Source organism: Carassius auratus, chromosome 17 (assembly GCF_003368295.1).
Source record: "Carassius auratus strain Wakin chromosome 17, ASM336829v1, whole genome shotgun sequence".
Taxonomy (NCBI): domain Eukaryota; kingdom Metazoa; phylum Chordata; class Actinopteri; order Cypriniformes; family Cyprinidae; genus Carassius; species Carassius auratus.
This window is the reverse complement of record NC_039259.1, coordinates 14,064,837-14,087,175: the sequence shown is the minus strand read 5'-3', so window position 1 is coordinate 14,087,175 and position 22,339 is coordinate 14,064,837. Positions and strand designations below refer to the sequence as shown.

At 39.0% G+C, this 22,339-nt stretch overlaps 1 protein-coding gene, 1 long non-coding RNA gene and 1 other non-coding gene across 3 annotated transcripts; 1 reads left to right on the top strand and 2 right to left on the bottom strand.

The window, feature by feature from the left end:
- Window positions 1–335: 335 nt before the first annotated feature.
- eprs1 (glutamyl-prolyl-tRNA synthetase 1) lies at window positions 336–21,515 on the bottom strand. The gene is made up of 34 exons (XM_026285942.1): window positions 21,473–21,515; window positions 19,621–19,705; window positions 19,437–19,536; window positions 19,192–19,348; window positions 18,815–18,948; window positions 18,529–18,629; window positions 18,307–18,433; window positions 17,901–18,093; window positions 17,645–17,816; window positions 17,315–17,548; window positions 17,137–17,221; window positions 16,676–16,735; window positions 14,053–14,163; window positions 13,804–13,940; window positions 13,144–13,351; window positions 10,486–10,598; window positions 10,272–10,389; window positions 9,792–10,181; window positions 8,552–8,764; window positions 8,133–8,375; window positions 7,788–8,039; window positions 7,433–7,707; window positions 7,100–7,151; window positions 6,800–7,009; window positions 6,367–6,439; window positions 6,196–6,275; window positions 6,008–6,109; window positions 5,746–5,901; window positions 3,564–3,761; window positions 3,309–3,482; window positions 3,068–3,228; window positions 2,897–2,975; window positions 2,742–2,806; window positions 336–791 (listed from the first exon to the last, which is right to left on the bottom strand). The coding sequence occupies exons 1-34, from the start codon at window positions 21,513–21,515 to the stop codon at window positions 641–643; spliced, it is 5,052 nt and encodes a 1,683-aa protein (XP_026141727.1). The 3' UTR covers window positions 336–640.
- LOC113117332 (uncharacterized) lies at window positions 803–2,268 on the top strand. The gene is made up of 2 exons (XR_003294151.1): window positions 803–2,085; window positions 2,134–2,268. It is a non-coding gene; the product is annotated as an uncharacterized LOC113117332 (long non-coding RNA).
- Window positions 7,244–7,378, bottom strand: LOC113117977 (small nucleolar RNA SNORA47). Its single transcript, XR_003294273.1, has one exon. It is a non-coding gene; the product is annotated as a small nucleolar RNA SNORA47 (small nucleolar RNA).
- Window positions 21,516–22,339: the final 824 nt, after the last annotated feature.

Here is a 22,339-nt window from a genome sequence, read left to right as displayed (position 1 = left end):
TATTTATACCTACACTTAATGTAGTACTTGTTTTTCTCTTAATCTGCATCAAGTATAATTAAACTAATGTACATATATGTTAGTTTATTCAGTATATATCTTTATGTTTGTAAAATTAGTTAAACTCAAAAGGTCAAAAACATTGATTCTGGAGTAAAAAAAATAAATAAAATAAGTTCAGAATATTGGTAAATTGTTAATCAGCATTGCATTATGAAATACACATCCAGTAAAATGCCTTGGATTGTGGAGTGTTACACGATTTTAGAAAACAATCTCCAATCCCCATGTACACAAACCAGACACGACAATCATGACAAGCACAAAAAATGATATAAATTAAGAATCCCTTTATTACAGATCATGTTACAGATAACGTTTAGTTCATTACAATTGTCAGACATGTATTTAGGACAAAGATGTGCAAAGGTTTAGATATGGCCGCATAGAACATCTAATCTCAGCCTAAAACACTCTGCCTGTCAGCTAGTAAACCTGTGACCACAAAAATAGAGGGGATTCCTCTAAAATATAGTAAAAAGCAGTATTTTGAGTGGTTAGAGGAGGTGATGGATGTCTTCGTTATTCTGCAAGTACATTTGACAAGAAGGGGAGTCATTATTTTAGGGGTGAAAAACTCTCAGTAACTGCGACCAAACAGCGTGTAGAACTGCGCAGGCTCTTTGCCGCTGACGCACATCTGACCGGCCTGCAGGGTCTTCAAGGGCTCGAAGGGGATACACAGACTCTTGGCTCCCATTGAGGGTGCACCAGGCTCCAGGTCTTGATCCCTGAGGACACAGGAAAGAGAGTGTTAATGGTAACCCCATCTCCCATGAAAAATGGAATTAATATAATTCCAAAAAATCCCAAACATTTTCTTACATACATACACATACATATATATATATATATACACACACACACACACATATATATATAAATTTTAATATGATATTTGATATATTGGTTTGTAGTGTTAATTCTTTTCTGTTCTATCATCATGAGATTGTCATTCATTTACACCAATATAAACAATTAAAACATTAAAAGTGTGTAGAAAAGAGATATGGTGCCAAAAGAATACAGTGAAGGCAAATATTTTTTTTAAATAAAATTTTTATCATTTTAGCCTTAAGTAGTGACAATAAAAGAGCTTTAAAAAATGTATATATTTAAAACAACATTTTAATATTTAAAACATTTAAAGGGATATTTGTGTGTGTGTATGTGTGTGTATTAGGGTTTGCACAGACTTGTCGAGTAGTTGAGGGATCGACTACTTCAACCACTAGTCAGCGCTGTCAGAAACAATCGATTACTCGATCATGCATTAACCATAATGCATATAAAGAGTTTACAATTACGATGTGAATTTTAGGATTACAATATTGCGTGGAGCTGTTACTTCTATGATCTTATCTATTTTGCATATAAAATTTTAATATGTAAATAGGGGTGTGTCTGAAGCCGAATACCTTATTCCGAATGGCACGGATAATGGCTTCAAAAATGAATAACATACAAGGAATAATTCTGCCTGAATAGTCGTGCAACCCCTATATTAGTCATGTGAAAAAGTTAGGAAACCTTATTGAATTCCATGGTTTTCTATATCAGGAGATAATAAAAAAATTATCTGGTCCTGCCAAAGTTAGGACATCCTATGATTCAGCTGCCTGCAGATCCACTTTTAGCAGCAATAATTTGAAGCAAGTCAGTTTCTGTATGACTTGAGCAGTCACTCGTCGTTCTGGAAGAATTTTGGCTCAGTCTTCTTTACAACGCTGCTCCAGTTTATTGAGGTTTGTGGGTATTTGTTTATAGACGGCTCTCACCACATGATTTCAGTCAGGATGTGGACTGGGCTATTGCAGAACCTGGATTATTTTCTTTTCAGCCGTTCTGTTGTAGATTTGCTGGGGTGTTTGGGATCATTGTCCTGTTGCATCACCAAATCTTAGCCACTCTTTAGCTGTTGGACGGATGTCCTCACATTTGACTCTAGAATACTTTGGTATACAGAGGAAGTAAATGGTCGACTCGATGACTGTGAGGTGCCCAGGTCCTGTGTCTACAAAACAAGTCTTCCACCAGGATGGTATGAGGTGTTTGTGCTGATATGCTTGTTAGGTTTTCACCAAACGCGCTGCTGTGCATTATGGCCATTATCATCTGTTCAGAGGTCATTGTTCTAGAAGTCTTATGGTTTGTTCAGATGAAACTTTGAAAACCTAAACCTTGCTTTTTTTTTTTTTTTTTTTTTTTTAGATAGAAGCAACTAACTTCTTACCATATTAACTCTTTTCAGATTAATGGCAGCAACAATTGCTTCTCTAAGATCATAGCTGATGTCTTACCTCCTTGGCATTGTGTTAACACACACCTGAAGGCTCCAGACCAGCAAACAGCTAAAACGGGTGCTCACACTTGCTGATGATCACTTAATCAAAGGCTTTTGATTAGCAGTGCCAGACTGCTACTTTTACCCTCTTAATTCTTATGTTAACAGTAAGGGTGTCCTTATTTTGTCATCCATGGCTTTTCCATTTTGGCTCCATTCACTGTGCAATGTGTCATGTGTTGTTCAACTGAGGTTTTATTTTCCATATATTAAGACCTGGAAATTATGTTTTTATTATGTCCCAATGGTCCTTGACACTAAAATGTTGTAGGTGACAACATACTGGTCATCTAGGAATAACAACCCAAAAGCATGGTGAAATGGACAAATCTCTTACTTGGCTGTGGTCTTCTTAATCCAGTCCTCACACTCAATGCCTCCACAGAAGGGTATCTGCACAATCTGCGAGAAATCATATGAATTAGTCAAAATTCTGGTTTTGATGGAAAAAGCAAGTGACCAGAAAGCTCTGGATCCACAATGTTTACTTACTCTTCCGTGGTCCAGATCTTTCTGGAATTGCTCCATCGTATCAGCCACAACCATGTGTTTGTGCAAATCATCAGAGGCCCTGTGACAAGTCAACAAATCTCAAGTCATTCTGCATCTGATGGAACTGACAGAGCTTTAATGTGGTGATACCAGCTCAGCGGGTGTTTGTACCGTTTAAAGAGGTTGTTCTGGATCTCTTCCAGAAGGTTTACGATTTTCTTCTCAGTGTCGGCCTCTGGCACAGTGAGCTTTTCTCCCGTGTCTCTTCTTACTGCTACAAACTGACCCTGTTTTAAGTCCTTTGGCCCCACCTCCAACCTTATGGGCACACCCTGCATTCAGAAAACAGGAAGTCAGTCATAAAGCCATTGTGTCTTTGTTGAGATAATGCAGCTAGAGAGAACCTCCATACCTTCAGCTCCCAATGATTGAACTTCCAGCCAGGTGAGTAATTATCACGCAGGTCTGCCTTGACTCTGATGTCGGCCTTCTGTAGTTTAGAGAGATATTTGGAGCACTGGGCCAACAGAAGATCTTTCTCTGCTTCTGGGAGAGTGGCTGTGATGCCACAAGGAATGATGATGACCTGTGAATCACAGTGTTAGTTTGAATACAGTGCTATGATCCATTATAAACAGGGAGAAGAAATAATGAATCTCCAGCACACCTGTAGACATGCTACTCTGGGTGGCAGCACCAGGCCCATGTTGTCTCCATGAACCATTGTCAGGACCCCGATGGTTCGTGTGGTGATGCCCCAGGAGTTCTGGTAGGCCAGCTGCTTCTCACCTGGTTTCTTAGGGTCCTCAAAGACGATCTCAAACATCCTGGAGAAGTTCTGGCCCAGGTGATGAGATGTGGCACCCTGTGAGAGTGACGAGGAGCGTTTCAGATCTTATTGCAGTACTTTGATGCAGCTACAATAAATCCTAAATGCTAAGGTTATGATAATACAATTGATACAATAAAAAGTAACCACCTCTCTGCAGCAGTAGAGGTATGGTCTAACTCAGAGATGTTTCTCATTGTTTTTGTACATGTGCTCGGTGGAAAACTTTGACCATTGTGTTTGTGTCTGAGGTGTTTTTAAGATGCCATATCCAGTTAAAAGAAGCCCGGCTCAAGACACATGCTTTATATTGTCCTTTACGGAAATAAAAAAAAATCTAAAATGTTTGTATGATGCGCAACTTATATAAACGTCTGTTTTTTTTTCTTAAGGGTTTAGTGAACAGGGGCCCGTTCTTCATACATCGCTAACTCAGTTAGCTGGATTTGAATGTTGACGATTTGGCGTGATCTTGGATCATTTGGTTCTTCGAAGCTCATCCCGGAGCTGCTGTCATAGCAACAGGTCCGTAAACTTAAACCTGCTCGGGAGCAGCTTATTTCATGTAAACAGGATTCGATCGCTTCTTTTCAACAAGAACTGATACTCAAAATATGTTTGCTACCACCGCTACTTTATTACAAGAGTATCATACTGATCAAGGGACATTAATTTTTTTATTTAAAAATAATATAAAAATGCTGTGTAGTCCATAAAAGCCTACTGTAGACAGCCAGTTTTACTCACTGAAATATTTATTTGTCATAAAATTATTACTTCATAATTGTAGTCTTACACACATGCTATACAGATAATAGAGTCGTGCATTATTTTGAGTGATGACTGCTATTATAAGAGTGGCTTGACGGAGCGCAGGAGATGCAGATAACATGATATTGACCCTTAAGAAACTTTCATTAATGCTGTCACGTAACAAATCTGTCCAAATATAAAATGAAACGAATAGATAATTTCTACATTGAAATAAAAATTTAAAGACAGCACAACTATTATAAATTGCGAATCTAAATAATTGGGAATCATGAAAAAAATTATAATACAATAAAACATGCATCTATTCTCTGTTTCATGTATCTATTATAACATTTATGTAGTTTTGTTTGCTTGGCTGTTTCCTTAAAAAAAAGTCCAGAAATTTGTCAAGTTTTTCCGTTGGGTGTCATTTTAAATTATATGACGTCATTACATTGACGTCTTGCCACCAGCCAATCGCTGCACTGCTGATCATGGTTTCGAGTATCGATACATATCCCCTTTTAAACCAACACATGAACGCGCAATTATCTCCGATAACTCAATCCAGCGATACTAATCATACACTACAGGTGTGTTTGAAGAACCCAATTAGCCGGATCACGATTAGCACGATGATATCATCTTGGATGTGTCATTTGATCTCGGATGTAATAAGCGACGTACGAAGAACGGGCCCCTGATGAGAATGTTTTTACCTTATTTACTATTTACTATTTATTTATATATATATATATATATATATATATATATTTTTTTTATTTTTTTTATTTTTTTGAAAAACAGTACTTTTGTAATTATTTTATTATTTACATTTTTTATTTTAATTATTTATTTACATGTATTATATTATTTTATGTAATATTTATAAATACAACATTTAAAGTTGTAAAACAAATCAACATTCAGGACATCAATAGACAAATTATAAAATACTAAATGTGTTAAATAAATGATATTGAAATACATATTGAAATGCCAGGAAAAAAATATCAATAATAATAATAATAATAATAATAATAATATCAAATTGGAATTTATTCTTATTCTTTTTTTATTATTCTAAATGCATAGTTCACCCAAAAATTTAAATTCTGTCTTTAATTACACACTCCTGATTGACACGGAAGAAATTGTTGAATAAAATCGTTATTTGGAACAACATGAGGGTAGCAATAACCCATGTTTGCGTGAACTACCCCTTGAAATTAGGAGTATCTAGAGGTTTTGTAAATTAAAGGCTAACCTGAATAGCTCTGCCGCTTGCTGAGATGTAAGCCTCAACAGTGGTGGTGTAGTCTCCTCCTGCAAACTTCTCCTTCTCCGTTTTCCTGCCCTTGACCACAGGGATGGCCATCAGCTCCTCGTATACTCGAGCATACAGATCCAGAATCTGCAGAACCTGCACACATGACGGATAAAAGAGTAGAAGGGTCTGAACCATGGTACAAATTACTTCAAATTACAAATTACTACTAGATGTGATGCGGTGATAGATCACATCGTACCTCCTCTACGGCTTCCTCTTTGGTGGCGAACGCTGTGTGTCCTTCTTGCCAAAGGAACTCTCTGGTCCTCAGGAAGGGCTGGGGGTGTTTGAACTCCCAACGCTGAGAAAAAGCAAAAAGCATAGTGAAGACACAGGCCCTTAATTTAGATGTGTTTGCAAAAGTGTACGACTGAGGCTATAACGGACCACGACATTGCACCACTGGTTGAGTTTGATTGGCAGATCTCTGTGAGACTGGACCCACTTGGCATAGGCAGGATACATGACTGCATCAAAGAAAGAAGGGATTTAATTTATTAAATAGCTCATAAGAAGATGATAAACCAGTCATTGTAAGATACAGCTGCAGTAGTTCACCTGTCTCACTAGTGGGGCGCACAGCGATGGGCTCCGCCAGCTCTGTCTTTCCTGATCTAGTCACCCAAGCAACCTACAGACATTTGAAGATAAAACACACAAATCTGGGTCTAAGTTCCACACACTGTTAACCACAAATATTTCAATATATGATACAATCCACCATAACATCTCATTCCAATAATCTATTATAAAAAAAATGCGTTAATTAAAACTCGCAGGAAAACAATAATACCGTGAAATAGAATCATAATAAAAAAAAATATTTACTAATGATGTCTTTCAGCATTGAAAATGTGATCCTTTTCCATTATAAATGTCTTTGCTGGAAAGTTTAATCCATGTATTGCATCCTCGCTGAATAATATTAATAAAGAAAATAAAAGTATCAGAAGTATCCGTAGCATTGTGTTGCTTATTTCCCTCTCCTCACCTCCGGAGCAAAATCTGCTATGTGGCTCTTCTCTTTCTCCAGGGCAGCCTGAGAGACAAACATGGGGAAGTAGCAGTTCTCCACACCGAGCTTCTTGATCTCCCGGTCAAAGAATTCTTTGATGGCATCCCAGATAGAGTAAGACCAGGGCCTCAACACGTAACAGCCACTGACGTCGTAATACTCGATCATCTCAGCCTTGGTGATCACCTGAAAACAGCAAAAAAATGAAGATTTTTGTGTGTAAAAAAAAAAAAAAAAAAAAAAAAGGGTTGACCAAAATGTGTGAACAAAGTGTACCTGCGAGTACCAATCAGCCAGGTTTTCCTCTTTCTTTGCCTCTAGTCCCAGCCTATATTGAGAAACGCAAAATAAGTGAGTGAATCTACTGTCCCTGCTTGCGAATGCAACATTTCCTTAATGCAAAACTGAGTATCTTTCAGTGAATTGTTCATAAACACAGCTTAAAGTCTGAAAAAGACATTCAGACACTACAGACTGCGTTTAGGGTTTAGTCTTGGAGAACAAAACCAGTTGTGGCAGTACTAAAAACAACTGCAAAACTTTCTCAAGTCTCCATTCAAAAGTTATCAACATAGACAAAATCACAACTCTTGCTGTGAGATATCTCACCGTGTCTGTTTCTTTGGCCCCTGGCCGTCTCCTGCTCCACCTGCTCCAGAGTCCTGTCCTTGTTGAGGCTTCTCTCCTCCTTTCTGCTGCTTACGTCCTCCTCCTCCTCCCCCCTGCTTCTCAGACTTGTTCTCCCGCTCTTTACGGCTCTTGTCTTCTCCTCCCGTGTTCCCTGAAGTTCCCGGAGTGGTCACAGGCTTGTACTCCTCTCCAGTGAGGGCTTTATACTGACCCTTCAGTTCAAGCAGAGTCTTCACTGCTTTATCAACTTGCTCCTGAAAACAGATTAGAATGACATGAGCACAAAAACAAAGCCACATTAAAAATTACATCTTGCAAACAAATGCAAACCAACCTTGGGTGCTTTCTCTGCTTTAAGCCGTCTCACTTGCTCCCCTTGCTGGGCTATGTCTGCAAACAGCGCTTGGGCCTGAGGGGAGGAGCTGGACTGAGGCTGGGAGGAGCTAGATTGGAGTGGGGCGGGGCTGGATTGTACGGGGGCGGGGACTGAGGATGGAGGCACGCCTGGTTTGTATTCCTGTCCAGTTTGCTGCTTGTACTTGGCTTTAACACTCAGCAACTCCTTCACTGCAGCATCTATCTGATCCTGTAAAAACATGAGCAATTTGTAAAACACTACTTCTGATTGATTAAACATCAGATACTTAAATTCTAAGCAAAAGTGATATAAGTTTAAAACCTTGGGTGCCTTTTCGGTCTTCAATTTCCTCACAAGGTCTCCTTGTTGAGAGACCCGATCGTAAATAGCCTTAGGACAGCTGTCAGAGGAGTCGGACACAGCAGGGGTGGTGGCAGCAGGCTGAGCTGGAGCTGATGGAGAAGCACCAGCGGGGGGAACTCCAGGTTTGTAATCCTGCCCTGTTACCTGCTTATATTCTGCCTTCAGAGCCAAAAGCTGCTTTACTGCTGCATCAATCTGGTCCTGGGGAGAAAAGAAAAAAAAATCATGCTGCTTTACAAACAATTACACTGTGTTTCCTGAAATCACCACAGCAAAATCCGTTTTCGTTATTAATAACAGTCATCATCTGGAATATTAAAGATATATTTTAAGAATGGTTTTATGTCAATAGAAACTAAATGCAACTATGGTCTCACTTTTGGTGCTTTCTCAGCTTTCAGCTTTCTGACCAGCTCCCCTTGATCAGTCACACGCCCATATATGGCAGCAGGGGAGGAGTCAGATGAAGGGGCGGATTTTGGGGGAGATGCTGTGGGAGGAGCCATGCCTGGTTTGTAGTCTTGACCAGTGAGCTGTTTAAACTCAGCTTTGAGAGCCAAGAGCTGTTTTACTGCAGCATCTACTTGCTCCTGTAAAATGAGGAAGACATATTGAATTTCGCTATTCACAACAGTTATGAAAGTGAAAGTGACGAAAGTGAGGTGACATTCAGCCAAGTATGGAGACCCATACTCAGAATTTGTGCTCTGCATTTAACCCATCCAAAGTGCAGACACACACACCGTGAACACACACCCGGAGCAGTGGGCAGCCATTTATGCTGCGGCGCCCGGGGAGCAGTTGGGGGTTCAGTGCCTTGCTCAAGGGCACCTAAGTCGTGGTATTGAAGGTGGAGAGAGCACTGTACATGCACTCCCCTCACCCACAATTCCTGCCGGCCCGAGACTTGAACTCACAACCCTTTGATTGGGAGTCCAACTCTTTAACCATTAGGCCACGACTTCCCCCCCATATATTATAGACCGGTTTAAACTACCAACGGACATGTCACGATGCCATGGTATAAACTACTTATACATTTCAAAGGTGCAGACACATTTACAGCTGCTGTGAAAATACAGTGGCAAAATCCATCGCTTAAAACTGTGCAATCTCATTTTTTGTGTGAGGGCGAAAAAGTTCCCAACACTGATTTCACTTTAGTTCAAGTTTTTCAACAACATTCCTGATCGAGAGAAAGCAGCTTGCAATGAAAGTTACTTCTGTGTGACACTACAAAGATGATGCCATAATTTTAAAGGGACAGCCCACCCAAAAGTAACTTTCTGTTGTTTCAAAGCTGTATGAATTTCGCTCTTCTAACAAAAATTAAGATATTTTGAAAAATATTGGTAAGCAAACAGTTGTTGATCCCCACTATTTGGTTACCAACATTCCTTCAAATATTTTTTGTTCTACAGAAGAAAGAAACTGAACAGAATTGCAACAACTGTAGGTTTTTTTTGTTGCCTGCATCATTTTGAGAATGTCTCCACACCTTAAGATAGCATGCCAATGAAGAAGACCCTTAAAAGCAACTGAAAATGCTTAAAATGCAGATGTGTAGCTAGAAAATGCAGTCTAGGTAGACAGCTTGCAACAGCGAGGGAAACAGACCTTGGGTGCCTTTTCAGCCTTCAGTTTTCGGACCACCTCACCCTGCTCAGAAACACGAGTGAATGGACAGCCGCTGGAGGCAGGGCTTGGACTTCCTGCTGCAGAGGTGGGGGCGGAGCTCTTCGGTGCTGGGGCAGATGGAGGTGGAGCCATGCCAGGTTTGTACTCCTGTCCGGTCAGTTGTTTAAACTCAGATTTCAAAGCCAAGAGCTGTTTTACAGCAGCATCCACTTGTTCTTTAGGGGCCTTGTCTGTCTTGAGCTGTCTGACCAGGTCTCCCTGAGCCGCAATGCTGGAGAATAGAGCAGAAGAGTCTCCTGGTGCTGCCGGCGCTGGGCTGGAGACAGGGGCCTGTTTGGCTTTGCTCAGAGGAACAGACTCTGCCTTCACCTGAATAATAGGAATAGAGTGATCATTTTCTTCAACATCTGAAAACAAAGGAACTAAGAGAATGAATGGATGATCCAGTTTTGTGCTCACAGGTTTAGCAGCTGTCTGGCTCTTGCTCTTGTCCTTGGAGCCAGCAGTGGGCATCTCTTTTGTGTGTCCGTCTGGGATGTAGAGTAGGACACAAGGACTCTCCTTGCAGCTGTGGGGGCTGAACAAAAAGGTTCAATTATAAACTAAACACAAAACAGACAGTTAAAAGTTTATTTTTCATAAGACGTTGTGGTAAATGGATAAGAGGTGTAACCTGATTGGCTCATAAGGCTGATCACAGATATAGAAACCCCGTCTCTGCAGCTGTATGAGGTCACCTTTCTTCAAGTCCTTCAGGCAAGGGTCTCCTAACATTTTCTCCTCTATCTGGAAACAAAATATTCACTTTAATACATATCAACATTAAAGTTTTTTGTATTGTAATAAATGTCAATTAGCGTTGCATCATTTATACATTTTATTTATTGCATTTAGGCCATCCTTAAAAATATCCTTGTTTGCCGTAACCCGACCGACCGTCAATTTAGGACCGACTCAAATTTTTTATTTTTTTTCCTTTTAGTCTGACCGACTTGCCGGTTGTAAATTTGCATTAAAAACGACCACTTTTTTTACTCTTCAAACAACTAATACAAAAGCAATAAAATTATATTAATTATATTTTAGTATTGTAAATATATAAATTACCTAGGCCTACATACAAACGAAGGCTACGTTCTTCCTTAAAAAAAAAAAAAAAAAAAAGACGTCATCTTTGTTTACATGGATGTCACACTATGGCCTGTTCATTCGCTTCGTCTCCTCTCATTCATTGTCAGAGTCAACGGTTCGCACTTGATAATGATGGCTGCGGCTGCAGTAAACTAAATGTTCACGGTCACTGTTCAAAGACAGGTTCGGCACAATAAAACATCAAAAAAATTAATTAAAACAGCTCGACACCGCTTTAACTTGGCACAAAGTTCTGGAATAACTGTGCCTATATCTTTTACCATCCATTTTCCCGTCTAGTCTAAAACCGTGACTGTGTCGACTGTCATGTTATGTTCGAAAATCTATTGTACAAATCGATTGGACCAACCAACAAAAGTTTCGAAAACTAAAATAGGAAATTGATTTTAACGACCTGCTCTCTGAGTGCGTCCAGGTTTTTTTTTTTTTTTGGGGAGTGCGTCACACTGCAACTGCAGCTTCAGACACACATGCATAAAAGAAAATAATACTTCTGCACAATGTTTCTCATTTTACAACAGAAATGTGAATTCTGCCGGTATTTAGACTCATGCATACAGATACGGACTAGAATCAGCGTATGTGATTTTGTAAACACAGCCACGTTGAAGCCTGCAGTAAATGTTTTGCATTGTTATGACAGTTTACTCGGTTTATTGTTTTTCGAGAATGTTGCACTTCTGTTTGTCATTGTGCATGAAACTTCACGCCAATAAAGCATCAGAAATATTGGTCTTTATGAAATAAACATGTTTTTGACAGATTTAAATTTGTTTGCGGTCTATATAGCCTGCATCAAAATGAGGTTTGCAATTATGCAACCGAATGCACGGGTTGAAGACCCAGTCAGTGACATCACAATATGCTAATTTTAAACCAATTACTGTCCAAAATCGACGATTCACAATTCACAAAAAGCCATGTTTCAAGATAGGGCTGTGCAGTTAATCGAAGTCATCATAAAATCACGATTTGACCATGCACGATTTCTAAATCGCTTTATAGCACGATTTTCCACAGCCCCGACCTCCCACAGTATGCTATCTGAAACAATGAGATTTCATCGTGCCTAAATGGAGCACAAGAACAGAACAGACTGGGCATACGTAACGCCAGGTTCACTCTGTCATGAATATTTTTTCCATGCTCATGTTAACGGATCACGTGGAAAAGATGCAAAAGATGTGAACAGAAAATAGAAATAGAAAGGTGAGAAAGAATATATAGCGCATGAGCATAGCAAGAATGCACAGGACACAGTTTGAGCGAGAGGGGAGACACGTTTTATGCGCGCGCACTCTCTCCGGGTAAGAGCAGGTGCGTCTGGTTTTGTGCGAAAGCAAAGGAAATCCGCATGCCAGTGGAGAGATTTGTGCTCCCGCATTATATTAATGTGCTATCGCGCTACAATAATGCTCTCTCGACATTTGTCATTAAAAATAATGCCATACTTCAGGAGTGATGCCAATGCATGTCAAAAAAATAAAACAAATTCTGGGATTTCTTTTTTTTTTTTCATATGTCTAGACATTTGGTCACACCTTTATTTATGATTATTTTGACTTATGTATGTTCTAGAGACATGTAACTTTTTCGTCCACTTGGAATTATAAGGTTCTTTCTGAGATTTTTGTCAAAATTGAGTTATTCACATATTCTTATTCTGTGGGACTTTTTATTTAGAAAAAATAAGGTTCTTTCTACAGAGTCGAATGGAACACAAAAACTTTGAAGCTCAATATCTCCAAACTACTCGGAATGCAGTTAGAACGTTATAATTTCTTGGGGACGCTAAAGCTCTAATTGGTTTTCTTTTGGTTTCAAATTCACACTGAATGCATTTATGTCATTGTGTATCAACATTGTAATTAAAATCTAAATCGCAAAATTGATCAAAGAATCTCAATAGGTTTTTTTGTCCATATCGCACAGCTCTATTTCAAGATCGATGCATATGCATCTTCAGGGTTTGTAATCGATGCATCGAGAAAACTAGTGAATCGTTACACCCCTATTATTTATGTATTATAGATTAATCTCAAAATGAGCCCAAACAGAACTGAGAGTGAAGAATGTGATTTTTGTTTTTTGTTTTCACTGCACTAAATATCTGCTCAACTGTGATGCATGCGTTACCACAGAAACACAGTCAACACCCCAACAGACTTGAGTACCACACCTTGCTGTTCTTGTTGATGTAAGCCTTGAAATCATCATCCTTGCCCAAAACCGGTTTGGTAATGAGGTGCTGGTAGTTGACGCAGACAGTAGGCACAAATGGAGCACGGCTGGACTCAGCGAGCCAGGTAATCTTAGTGGTCTTCTTATAATCAGTGTTCTCCAGGTTCAGACGACCATCTAGAGACGTGATCACTCCACTCGCATCTCTGCAGACACCAAGACAAAAATCATTCAGTCTGGGATCAGTATTTATAAAGCAATGACACAATAAAATGGAGCTAAATGTAAACCATTTTCTTAACGGCTGCTAAAAATTAATCTTTGCAATCACACATACTGTATTTTTCGGACTATAAGTCGCACCTGAGTATAAGTCACATTTATTTAGAACCAAGAGAAAACATTAACATTACATTATATTTAAAAAAGTGCGACTTATAGCGCCGAAAATATGGTAAATTACATTTTTAAAATACATATTCAAATAAGTCATTTTAAATTTTAAAAGTGTTGATGCCAGAGCACAAAAAGTAAGGGCACATGTACATTTTTGGAAATGTGTTCGGAAATTGCATTTTGCTTGTTTTTCCATTTACCCTAATAATTCACATTTATAGCTATGCTTGTCTGCTGTAAAAATTAAAATTGAGCGTTTTACCTGTGAATTTTGGTGATGATGATGTTTCCCCAGTTGATGAAGGTGACCATCTCGCCCTCTGTGAAAGTTTCTGCGTCCGCACCCTCAATAAAGACCTTTGGCCCGTACCACACTGGCTTCATTCCAACATCTGCATTCTGGAGATAGGATGTGAATCACTTAATATTTCTCTCAATGTGACAGTTATTAAAAATATTTTTTATGGCACAGACAAGGTCTTTACATGTGTGTGATTGCCGATTTTATTACCTTGGGATGTTTGGCGACCTCTTTCATCTCCTCCTTGGCCTCAGAAATGCAGACTGGAACGACCTGCGAGCTTAGTAGGGCAGTGTATCTTGGGGCTATTGGGTCAATGACCTATAGAGGGAGGGCGAGAGAAAGGGGAGAAAATAATTCTTTAGATAACAGCCCACATAAAAACCACTAAAGCTTCTTTGCTGTCACACTGCTCTGTATGGATCGACAGATGAAACAGGTGAGTGAGGACAGGTAAAGAAGAGTGAAATGATGAGCAGAGAAAGCCAAACACTGCACCCAACAGACCGTTACAGCCACAGAGGTGCAGAACTGATGCCCATAACTGCTTTGAACCCTTATTAAGGAAGGTTTACAACAACAAGAGTCTAAGTATTTATTTTCTCTGAGTGGGACATGAAGGATTGATCACCATTAACAGGGTTTCAGAAATAAATCAAAAGCAAATGGTTTGTTACTTATCAGTGGGGAGTGCTAAAGCTAATTTAAGTTTTATTGAACAACATGAATTGTTCTAAATGTACTTTCACTTTCTATAGAATCTGCCAGAAGCTGTATGAGCGGAGGAAATGAGCGACAGCACAAACAAGCTGCATAGGTGAGGAAGTCAGAAGGGAAAGAAATCAGTGTCTGGATGATTTGAAGGTGCATGATTACAGACCAGGGTGTCCAACAGGACGAGCCACAAACTTGAAATCCTGGATTTCAAGCTATGCTGTGTCATATTCATTGTGTAAAATTAACTTGAAACCTGGTCTTTATTTAAAGAATTATGATTCTCAGTGCAGACAGACCTACCACATTACTGTGGGCTTTTTTCTGTAAGGTCAAACTTGAGTTTTTTTTTCTTCTAAGATTTGAAAGATATTTAAAAAAAAATTTGAGTAGAGAATCTATGTTGGGATAAAAAAATAAATAATTTATGCCAGATGATTAATCTGGATTTTTGTGAAAGCCATAGATCAGGGAATAGAAAGTTAGAGGAAAAGAGGAACAGACAATGCAGGGGGCAGGGGAAACTTCAGGAAGAGGAGTAGGAGTACCTTTTTACAGCTAACTGGCAGCTTGTAAACAGAAGAGTGAGATGCACTTTAATGTAGAGCAAGGGACACAGAGCTTAGAGACAGACAGAACGCAAAGTGTTTCAATGTGATAACGCAATCATCTAAATCAGGCCACTCTGATCATAAGACAACTCTATTAGAGAAACCTTAAACCAATGGCTATAATGTATCTGAACAAATTATGAGGCTTTATAGATCCTGGCTATAAAAACAACAACATTCCTGCTCTTAGACAAATTTGTACAAAAGGGTTGATGGTGCTTAATGGAAAGTTCAACCAAAAATGAGAAGTGTTATCATTTACTAACCTTCATGTCATTCCAAACCCGCAAGATTTTGTTAATCTTTAAAATAATGAAGCCTCATTCCTGAATATGTGGCATTATGTGTTTGTGCAAATGTTTTGTATAGCAAAGTAAAATGACTGTGAGCTATGGAAAGGCGATGTATAAATAAAACTCCTTTTTCTTCTAAATCTAAACTGGAAGTCCATTCCACCCCAACTTTCAAGCTTCAAAAAGTATGCGCATACATACACCAAATATGGTCAACACAAGTTGTACCATACTTGTGTGACAAGTAAAAAAAAAAAAAAAAAACACATGAAAAACTCTGTTCTTGCATGTTAAACAAGCATGCTTGAGTTTCTGTGAACTGTGTTTGTGTGCTGATCAAGGTCTATGTGAATAAAATGAAATTATGATTAAACTGCTTGATTCATATGGATTATATTTACATGATCTTCATGACCTTCTTAAACATAGAAGTGGCCTGTGCTGTCAGTGTTAGGAAAGAAATCTCTCAGGTTTCATTGAAGATGATGAAAAAGTCCTGGGGTTTGGTTCAGAAAGACACTTGTACTAGCAATTTTGGGTGAAAAATCCCTTTAAGGAATCACTTACCCTCAAATGATAATGTATGTAAATGAGATTTTTTGTTTGTTTTAGAACTCTTTCATTAAAGAAAAGTTGAGACAATAAATGGTGCCAAAGCAAGAAAAGAAGAGAAGGCTGAAGCTTGCCGTAATGAGCAGAGTGTTAAAGAGCTCCGGACATGCCTGACGCAAGAAATGAAGTGCAGATGATCAGTGTCATTACAAACATGTGTGCAGCTCTTGAAAGATGATGGTTATATGACTTGAATAAACAATAAAAAGCAACACAGAAACAGTTGTTCCTGTTAAATTAATTTAAAGAAAATAATATACATTTTTCCGTCTTTAAAAAAAATCAAATGCAGGTGCATTTAGTAAGTTAGTCACAGAGATTGAGAAAAATGGGACAGAGGGAGACGTGCAAATGTAAAAGGGAAAGACAGAGTAGAGCACAAAAGGTGAGCGCTCTGAGAGGCTGGTGAGTTTAGAGGTTTAAGTTTTGAAAATTCATTTCAAAACTCAGTTTTGCTCGACAGAATATCACTGGCGAAGTGCAGAGATGTTAGCCCCAGCTGTTCAGTTTAAGGTTTTGAAACTAGTGAATGAATGGGATGACAAGGACCAGCTGGAGATCAGGTGCAGCCATGAAGAGCCCGGGCAAAGTTTTCAAATGTACCTTCTTGTTGAATGCCCAGATCTTGTCCCACTCCATATTGACTACAGATCTCGAGCCTCCCTGTGACAGAGAGGAATGGGCCGAAAACAAAAAAAGAATGTGAATCAAAATGAGTTTGATTAAATAAACAAACCTGAAGTGTAAAGACTGCAAGTGGATAAAGCTATAAATGTATATATCAAAAAATGTGTAGTTACAAATTAAAAGACAGTGTTGCATTTTTTAAAATAATAATAATTCATTAATTAAAATGGTTAAACATAACCGTTTATTACTGTCAGTACTGTTAATAAAATGTGGGATTTACAGTGGATACACTAGCACCCTGCCAAAGAACAGCACTTACTACAGTAAAATCAGTGTGTAACAACCTTGTTGCATAAAGATTTTGAATTTGATAAAAAGCCATTCTACATATATTAAAAAATAAATAAATATAAAAATAAAAAATAATCTCATACCTGAGCAGCAATGAATTGTTTGAGTCCCTCGACAGTCATTCCTCTACGTAGCACACCTCTGACTGTTGGGAAACGAGGGTCATCCCTGCACGCAGGAAAGATAAGGAGAGACAACTTTAACCATATAATCCAAAAAAGCTATCTTCTATAAAGTCAATAAAGCGTAGGGCATACAAACCAGCCTTCCACATAGCCCTGGTCGACAAACCAAGTCAGCTTCCTCTTGGAGAGCACAGTGTTGTTAAGATTGAGTCGGGCGTACTCCCAAATAAACGGTTTACGCAAACCAAGGGCATCTATTACCCAGTAGAACTGCTCGTCTCTGTCGTGGTACTCAGTGGTACGCAAGGCGTGCGTCACCCCCTCAACACTGTCCACAATGGGGCACGCAAAATCATATGTGGGGTACACTCTGGATGGAGGAAGTGAAGAAGAAGAGGACCATCAGTCAGAGAAAGCCATCATTGGCAATATTCAGTAGCATGCTACAAGTGTGATATTCACTCACTTGTAAGTATTGCCGGTGCGAGGATGAGGAGCGTTCTTGCAGCGGAAGAGTGTGGGGTCACGCAGGCAGCCGTTGTTGGAATTCATGTCGATCTTTGCTCTCATGCAGCAGGACTGGCCAAACTCTGTGCCTTTCTTCATCTCCTCCCACATCTGCATGTTCTTCTCCACAGCTGTTAAGACAGACAACGTGTTCAGCGCACATCACATTTCCTGTGCTGAAGACAAATAATACGATCAGTACTGGTGACGCTCACAGTTGCTGCGGTTGCGAGACTCGACCCTTTGCTCTCTTTCTTGTTTCATGACATCTGGAGGAGTGTCATCTATGTAGGCCTTGCCCTCCTGTAGAAGTTTCTCTCCCATGCGCAGGATTGTGGGAAAGTGATCGCTTGTGTAGGTGAACTGGTCCGGTTTGATCTGCAGCATTGCCACGTCCTCCAAAATGACCTGTAGCAAAAGGTGTTAGCTTAGCCAAAGGATATTTGGATACTGTGCATGTTGCAGGCGTGCATTGAGGACTGGTGCTTATCCCAGAGATGCTGGTTCAAATATGGTTTTCTGTCAATTAGTGAAAGGATAACCCTATTTTTTTTATGTAATGGGTCACTTATAGAGTACAAAGACCATAATTCTGTATAAAAAGGGGGCAAATTATCATACCTTCTCAAAGTCCTCTTTCTCCTTCTCAGGATTGGTATCATCAAAGCGCATGATGAGCTTGCCCTTGAAATTGAGCTGGTAGTGCTGGTTGAGAAGAGCTGCCTTGGCATGACCGATGTGCAGGTATCTGAGGAGTTGTCAAGATACATTAAATGCAGCCTTGGTGAACACGAGACTATGTATATTGTGACTGACCTGCATTGCATAGAGAAATCTACTTACCCACTAGCCTCAGGAGGGAAACGAACCACTACTTTTCCCATCTCAGCACCAGGGAGCTCCACAAACTTTCCCAAATCCTGCTTTTTTTCCTTCTCCACAGGCTAAAAATATAGTTTGGGACTAATTAACAACTTCATTAACATACGGTATGTTCAATGTTCAACATTTTTGCCAGATTGACTTTCATTTTAATGGCGAAATTAACATTTCAAATGTTTTTCCCCGAACAGAACACATTGAACCGCAAAATCCTGTCAACCATATTTACAGTGGGTGATATACTCACAGTGGCTTTGATGGCAGAGATCTTGCTAGCCCATTTGCTGCCCACTGAACTGAATGGCACCTGAGAGCTCAGGAATGAAAACCAGCGGCACAGATGAGGGTAGGAGCTCGGCTTGGCCTGGGACTCACCATTTCCTGTGGATGAAGCAGCAAACAGACTTAAGGGAATTATTTATAAAACTTCTAATTTATCTTAAATTAAATTTATGCATTTAGCAGACGCTTTTATCCAAGGCGACTTACAGTGCATTCAGGCTATCAATTTTTACCTATCATGTGTTCCCAGGGAATCAAACCCACAACCTTGCGCTTGATAACGCAGTGCTCTACCAATTGAGCTACAGGAACACTAAAAAATCTTAAAGCCAAATGACTGACCTTTAAGAGCAGCCCAGACGCAGAGGTCAGCCAGGGTAACACTGTGACCCACCAGGAAGGTTCTCAGTGCCAGAGCTTTATCCAGATCCCTCAGAGCAGAAGAGAGATCTGACTGAGCACCGAGACGACGGGCACTGAACTCCAGCCAGTGATCCACCTGCAAGTCATCAACATAAACCAATTAAATATTTGTCATTCGTTATAGACAGCCAGTGAAAACACAGTACATGATTCTCAAATCGAACCTCAGTTTGCTCCATCATGTTAGAACCATAGAGCCCCAACGCCGGAGCCACGCGTGCAAGATAACGTGTGATGGAGTTGACATCACTGAACTGCACCTGACTGAAAGAGACACAGGAGAGCAGCAATGGGAAATAAGACAGAATGTATATGCATTCATGTATGTATCCAAGGCAATATACTTACTCAGAGACATGGAGCATGGTGTCTTTGCCCTCCTTCACAGAGAGATCGACACTGCCCTTCACATGTTCAGCAGTCAACAGCGCCCCTGCAGGCAGAGAGGTCAATTACAGTGAAAACCGTCGATGCAGATCTAATACTGTACCTGCTGTATGCAAAGTCATGCAAACAATTCTAAAATGAAAACGACATTCTCCTGCATTTGCCAATTTATTTCCAAACCCTTAATAGTATACTGTACATAAATGCAAAATATACTACTGCCAAAAAAAAACTATGCTCGTAAGTGTACAATATTGCCTAATGCATTGGATAAATAAAAAGCATGCTGACAAATACTCCTAAAACTGCAGCAACCAAACTGTCAAAATACTATGCCCATACTGTACACTTTTTTTCTTAATTGTGAAAACAGGGTGAGGTCAAAAATTAAAATAAAGAGCCCAACCTAAAACGAAACAAAAACAGATGCAGTGCTTTCATTATAAGATCACATTAAATCAAAGTGAACTGCTTAAACAGGACAATCTAGATTCTCTAAATATGACTTAGTTTTGTGTGGTTTATCTAGTTCAGTGTCCCTGAAGAAACCTTTACGATTTTTTTTTTAGTTAGATTAAAGTATAGAAGTTAAATTATACGTACTTTTTTTGCAAACGTTACCATAAGTTTTACCTTTCATCAATGATGAGATTAAGGTTTTAAAATTATTATTTTTATTCTAATATTATTAAGCATTTAAATGTCTCACTGTTTTTACATATTTTCCACTTGTTTAAGGCTTTGTTATATGTGTATTTTGAATTTGATATGATTAAAAACTATATATTTGGTATTAAATGCTCATTCTACGTGTATTAATTTATAATCTGTATCAGCATTAACATGAAGGAATTATTAATATCGCATTATACAGTCAAATGACAAACACTAAGCCGCATTGGATCGTATAAATAAGCACTGCTGACAGAACTTATTAATATATATTTATTAAAATTGAGAGTGTACTGAGAAACCTCCATAAAGCGCTTACATAAATTCCCATTTTCTGCTTTATATATAAATGCAAGGTCTGAGAATTTCATTTATGACGAAAAACAGGTTTGACAATTAATATCTGACCACACATCTTTGAGACACTCAATTAGGGCATTAAACCAGTCACACCCATTTTGATTTCGGTTTGCCATGTTCCCACTGGTTTTGCACAAATATTAGAAAACAAGGCCATTTAATTTCAGATTTTATTCCATCACATGAGCCCAAAATAACGATTACACACATATACAAACAAATATGTCTGCCAAAAGAGTGTGATAATCCTGCTTCATGAAGACAGGTGCGTGGTAAACAGACTCAGATCTTTCAGATGACTTGCATCAGCCAGTGACACTGCTCTCCAGCACTGGATGGCGCACTACAATTCAGCTGGCCAACAATAAAGGTCATTCAGCAGCTTTATTAGCATTTTTCGATTTTAAATACATGATGAAACGCATCTGAAATCAACATAAATCAAAGAAGCTCAAACTAATTCTTCGTTTTTTCCCTGTATGTGTCTGCAAACCTTCAAAACGCCGTCAGAATCACGAAAACCCGCACAAATTATACTTCTGAATCACTTTAACTAAAGCAGTACCAAACTACTACTACAGTCATCTCTCTAGTTTCTAATCTATTCACAATTAAAGCAGCTGAAGTCAATTAAACGGTGGGAGAGGGACCGAGGTAATTTTAGATGTGCCACGATGGCACGAGGACAGTCTGCATGTCAGTCGATTGAGCCGATGCGCGAGCGCTGCTGCAAAATGCATTGTAGTTTAGAGTTTATTAAACACCTCTCAGGTGTACTTACCTAGAGGTGGGTTGCTGCTGTTGATAGTTAAGTTTAGCGCCATGTCGTTCCTCCTGGTCTGCTCGGAATGGCCCTGTCACACTTTCAGCATCAAACTACTTCGCAAGCCACAAAGCTGCTGAGCTCCGCCTGCTGTGAGAGTCCCGCGCGAGAATGATCCGGGAAACACTGAACCCCGGAACTATGGTTCCGGACATTATACTCTCTGACACGGAATGATTTTTTTGTAATTGAGGTTTGTATTTTTTCAATTAAATTAAGTTAAAAATGAATAGAAATACGATATAAATGGTTACAATTGTGAGAAAAACAAATTTGCCTGTATGAGAATTTCCATGTATGATGCCTAATTCAGCAAAAGAAACATGTAAATCAATATGCTTCCTAAGGGAGGCGCTATAAGCCTTCAAAACACATTAATCGATTTTAAGGTGTCAATAAAGTATATATACCTGTATATTCAGTGTGTGTGTGTGTGTGTGCGCGTGTGTGTGTATGTGTGTGTGTGTATATATATATATATATATATATATATATATATATATATATATATATATATATATATATAGTACAGACCAAAAGTTTGGACACACCTTCTCATTCAAAGAGTTTTCTTTATTTTCATGACTATGAAAATTGTATATTCAGACTGGAGGCATCAAAACTATGAATTAACACATGTGGAATATGGAATTATATACATAACAAAAAAGTGTGAAACAACTGAAAATATGTAATATTCTAGGTTCTTCAAAGTAGCCACTTTTTGTTTTGATTACTGCTTTGCACACTCTTGGCATTCTCTTGATGAGCTTCAAGAGGTAGTCACCTGAAATGGTCTTCCAACAGTCTTGAAGGAGTTCCCCG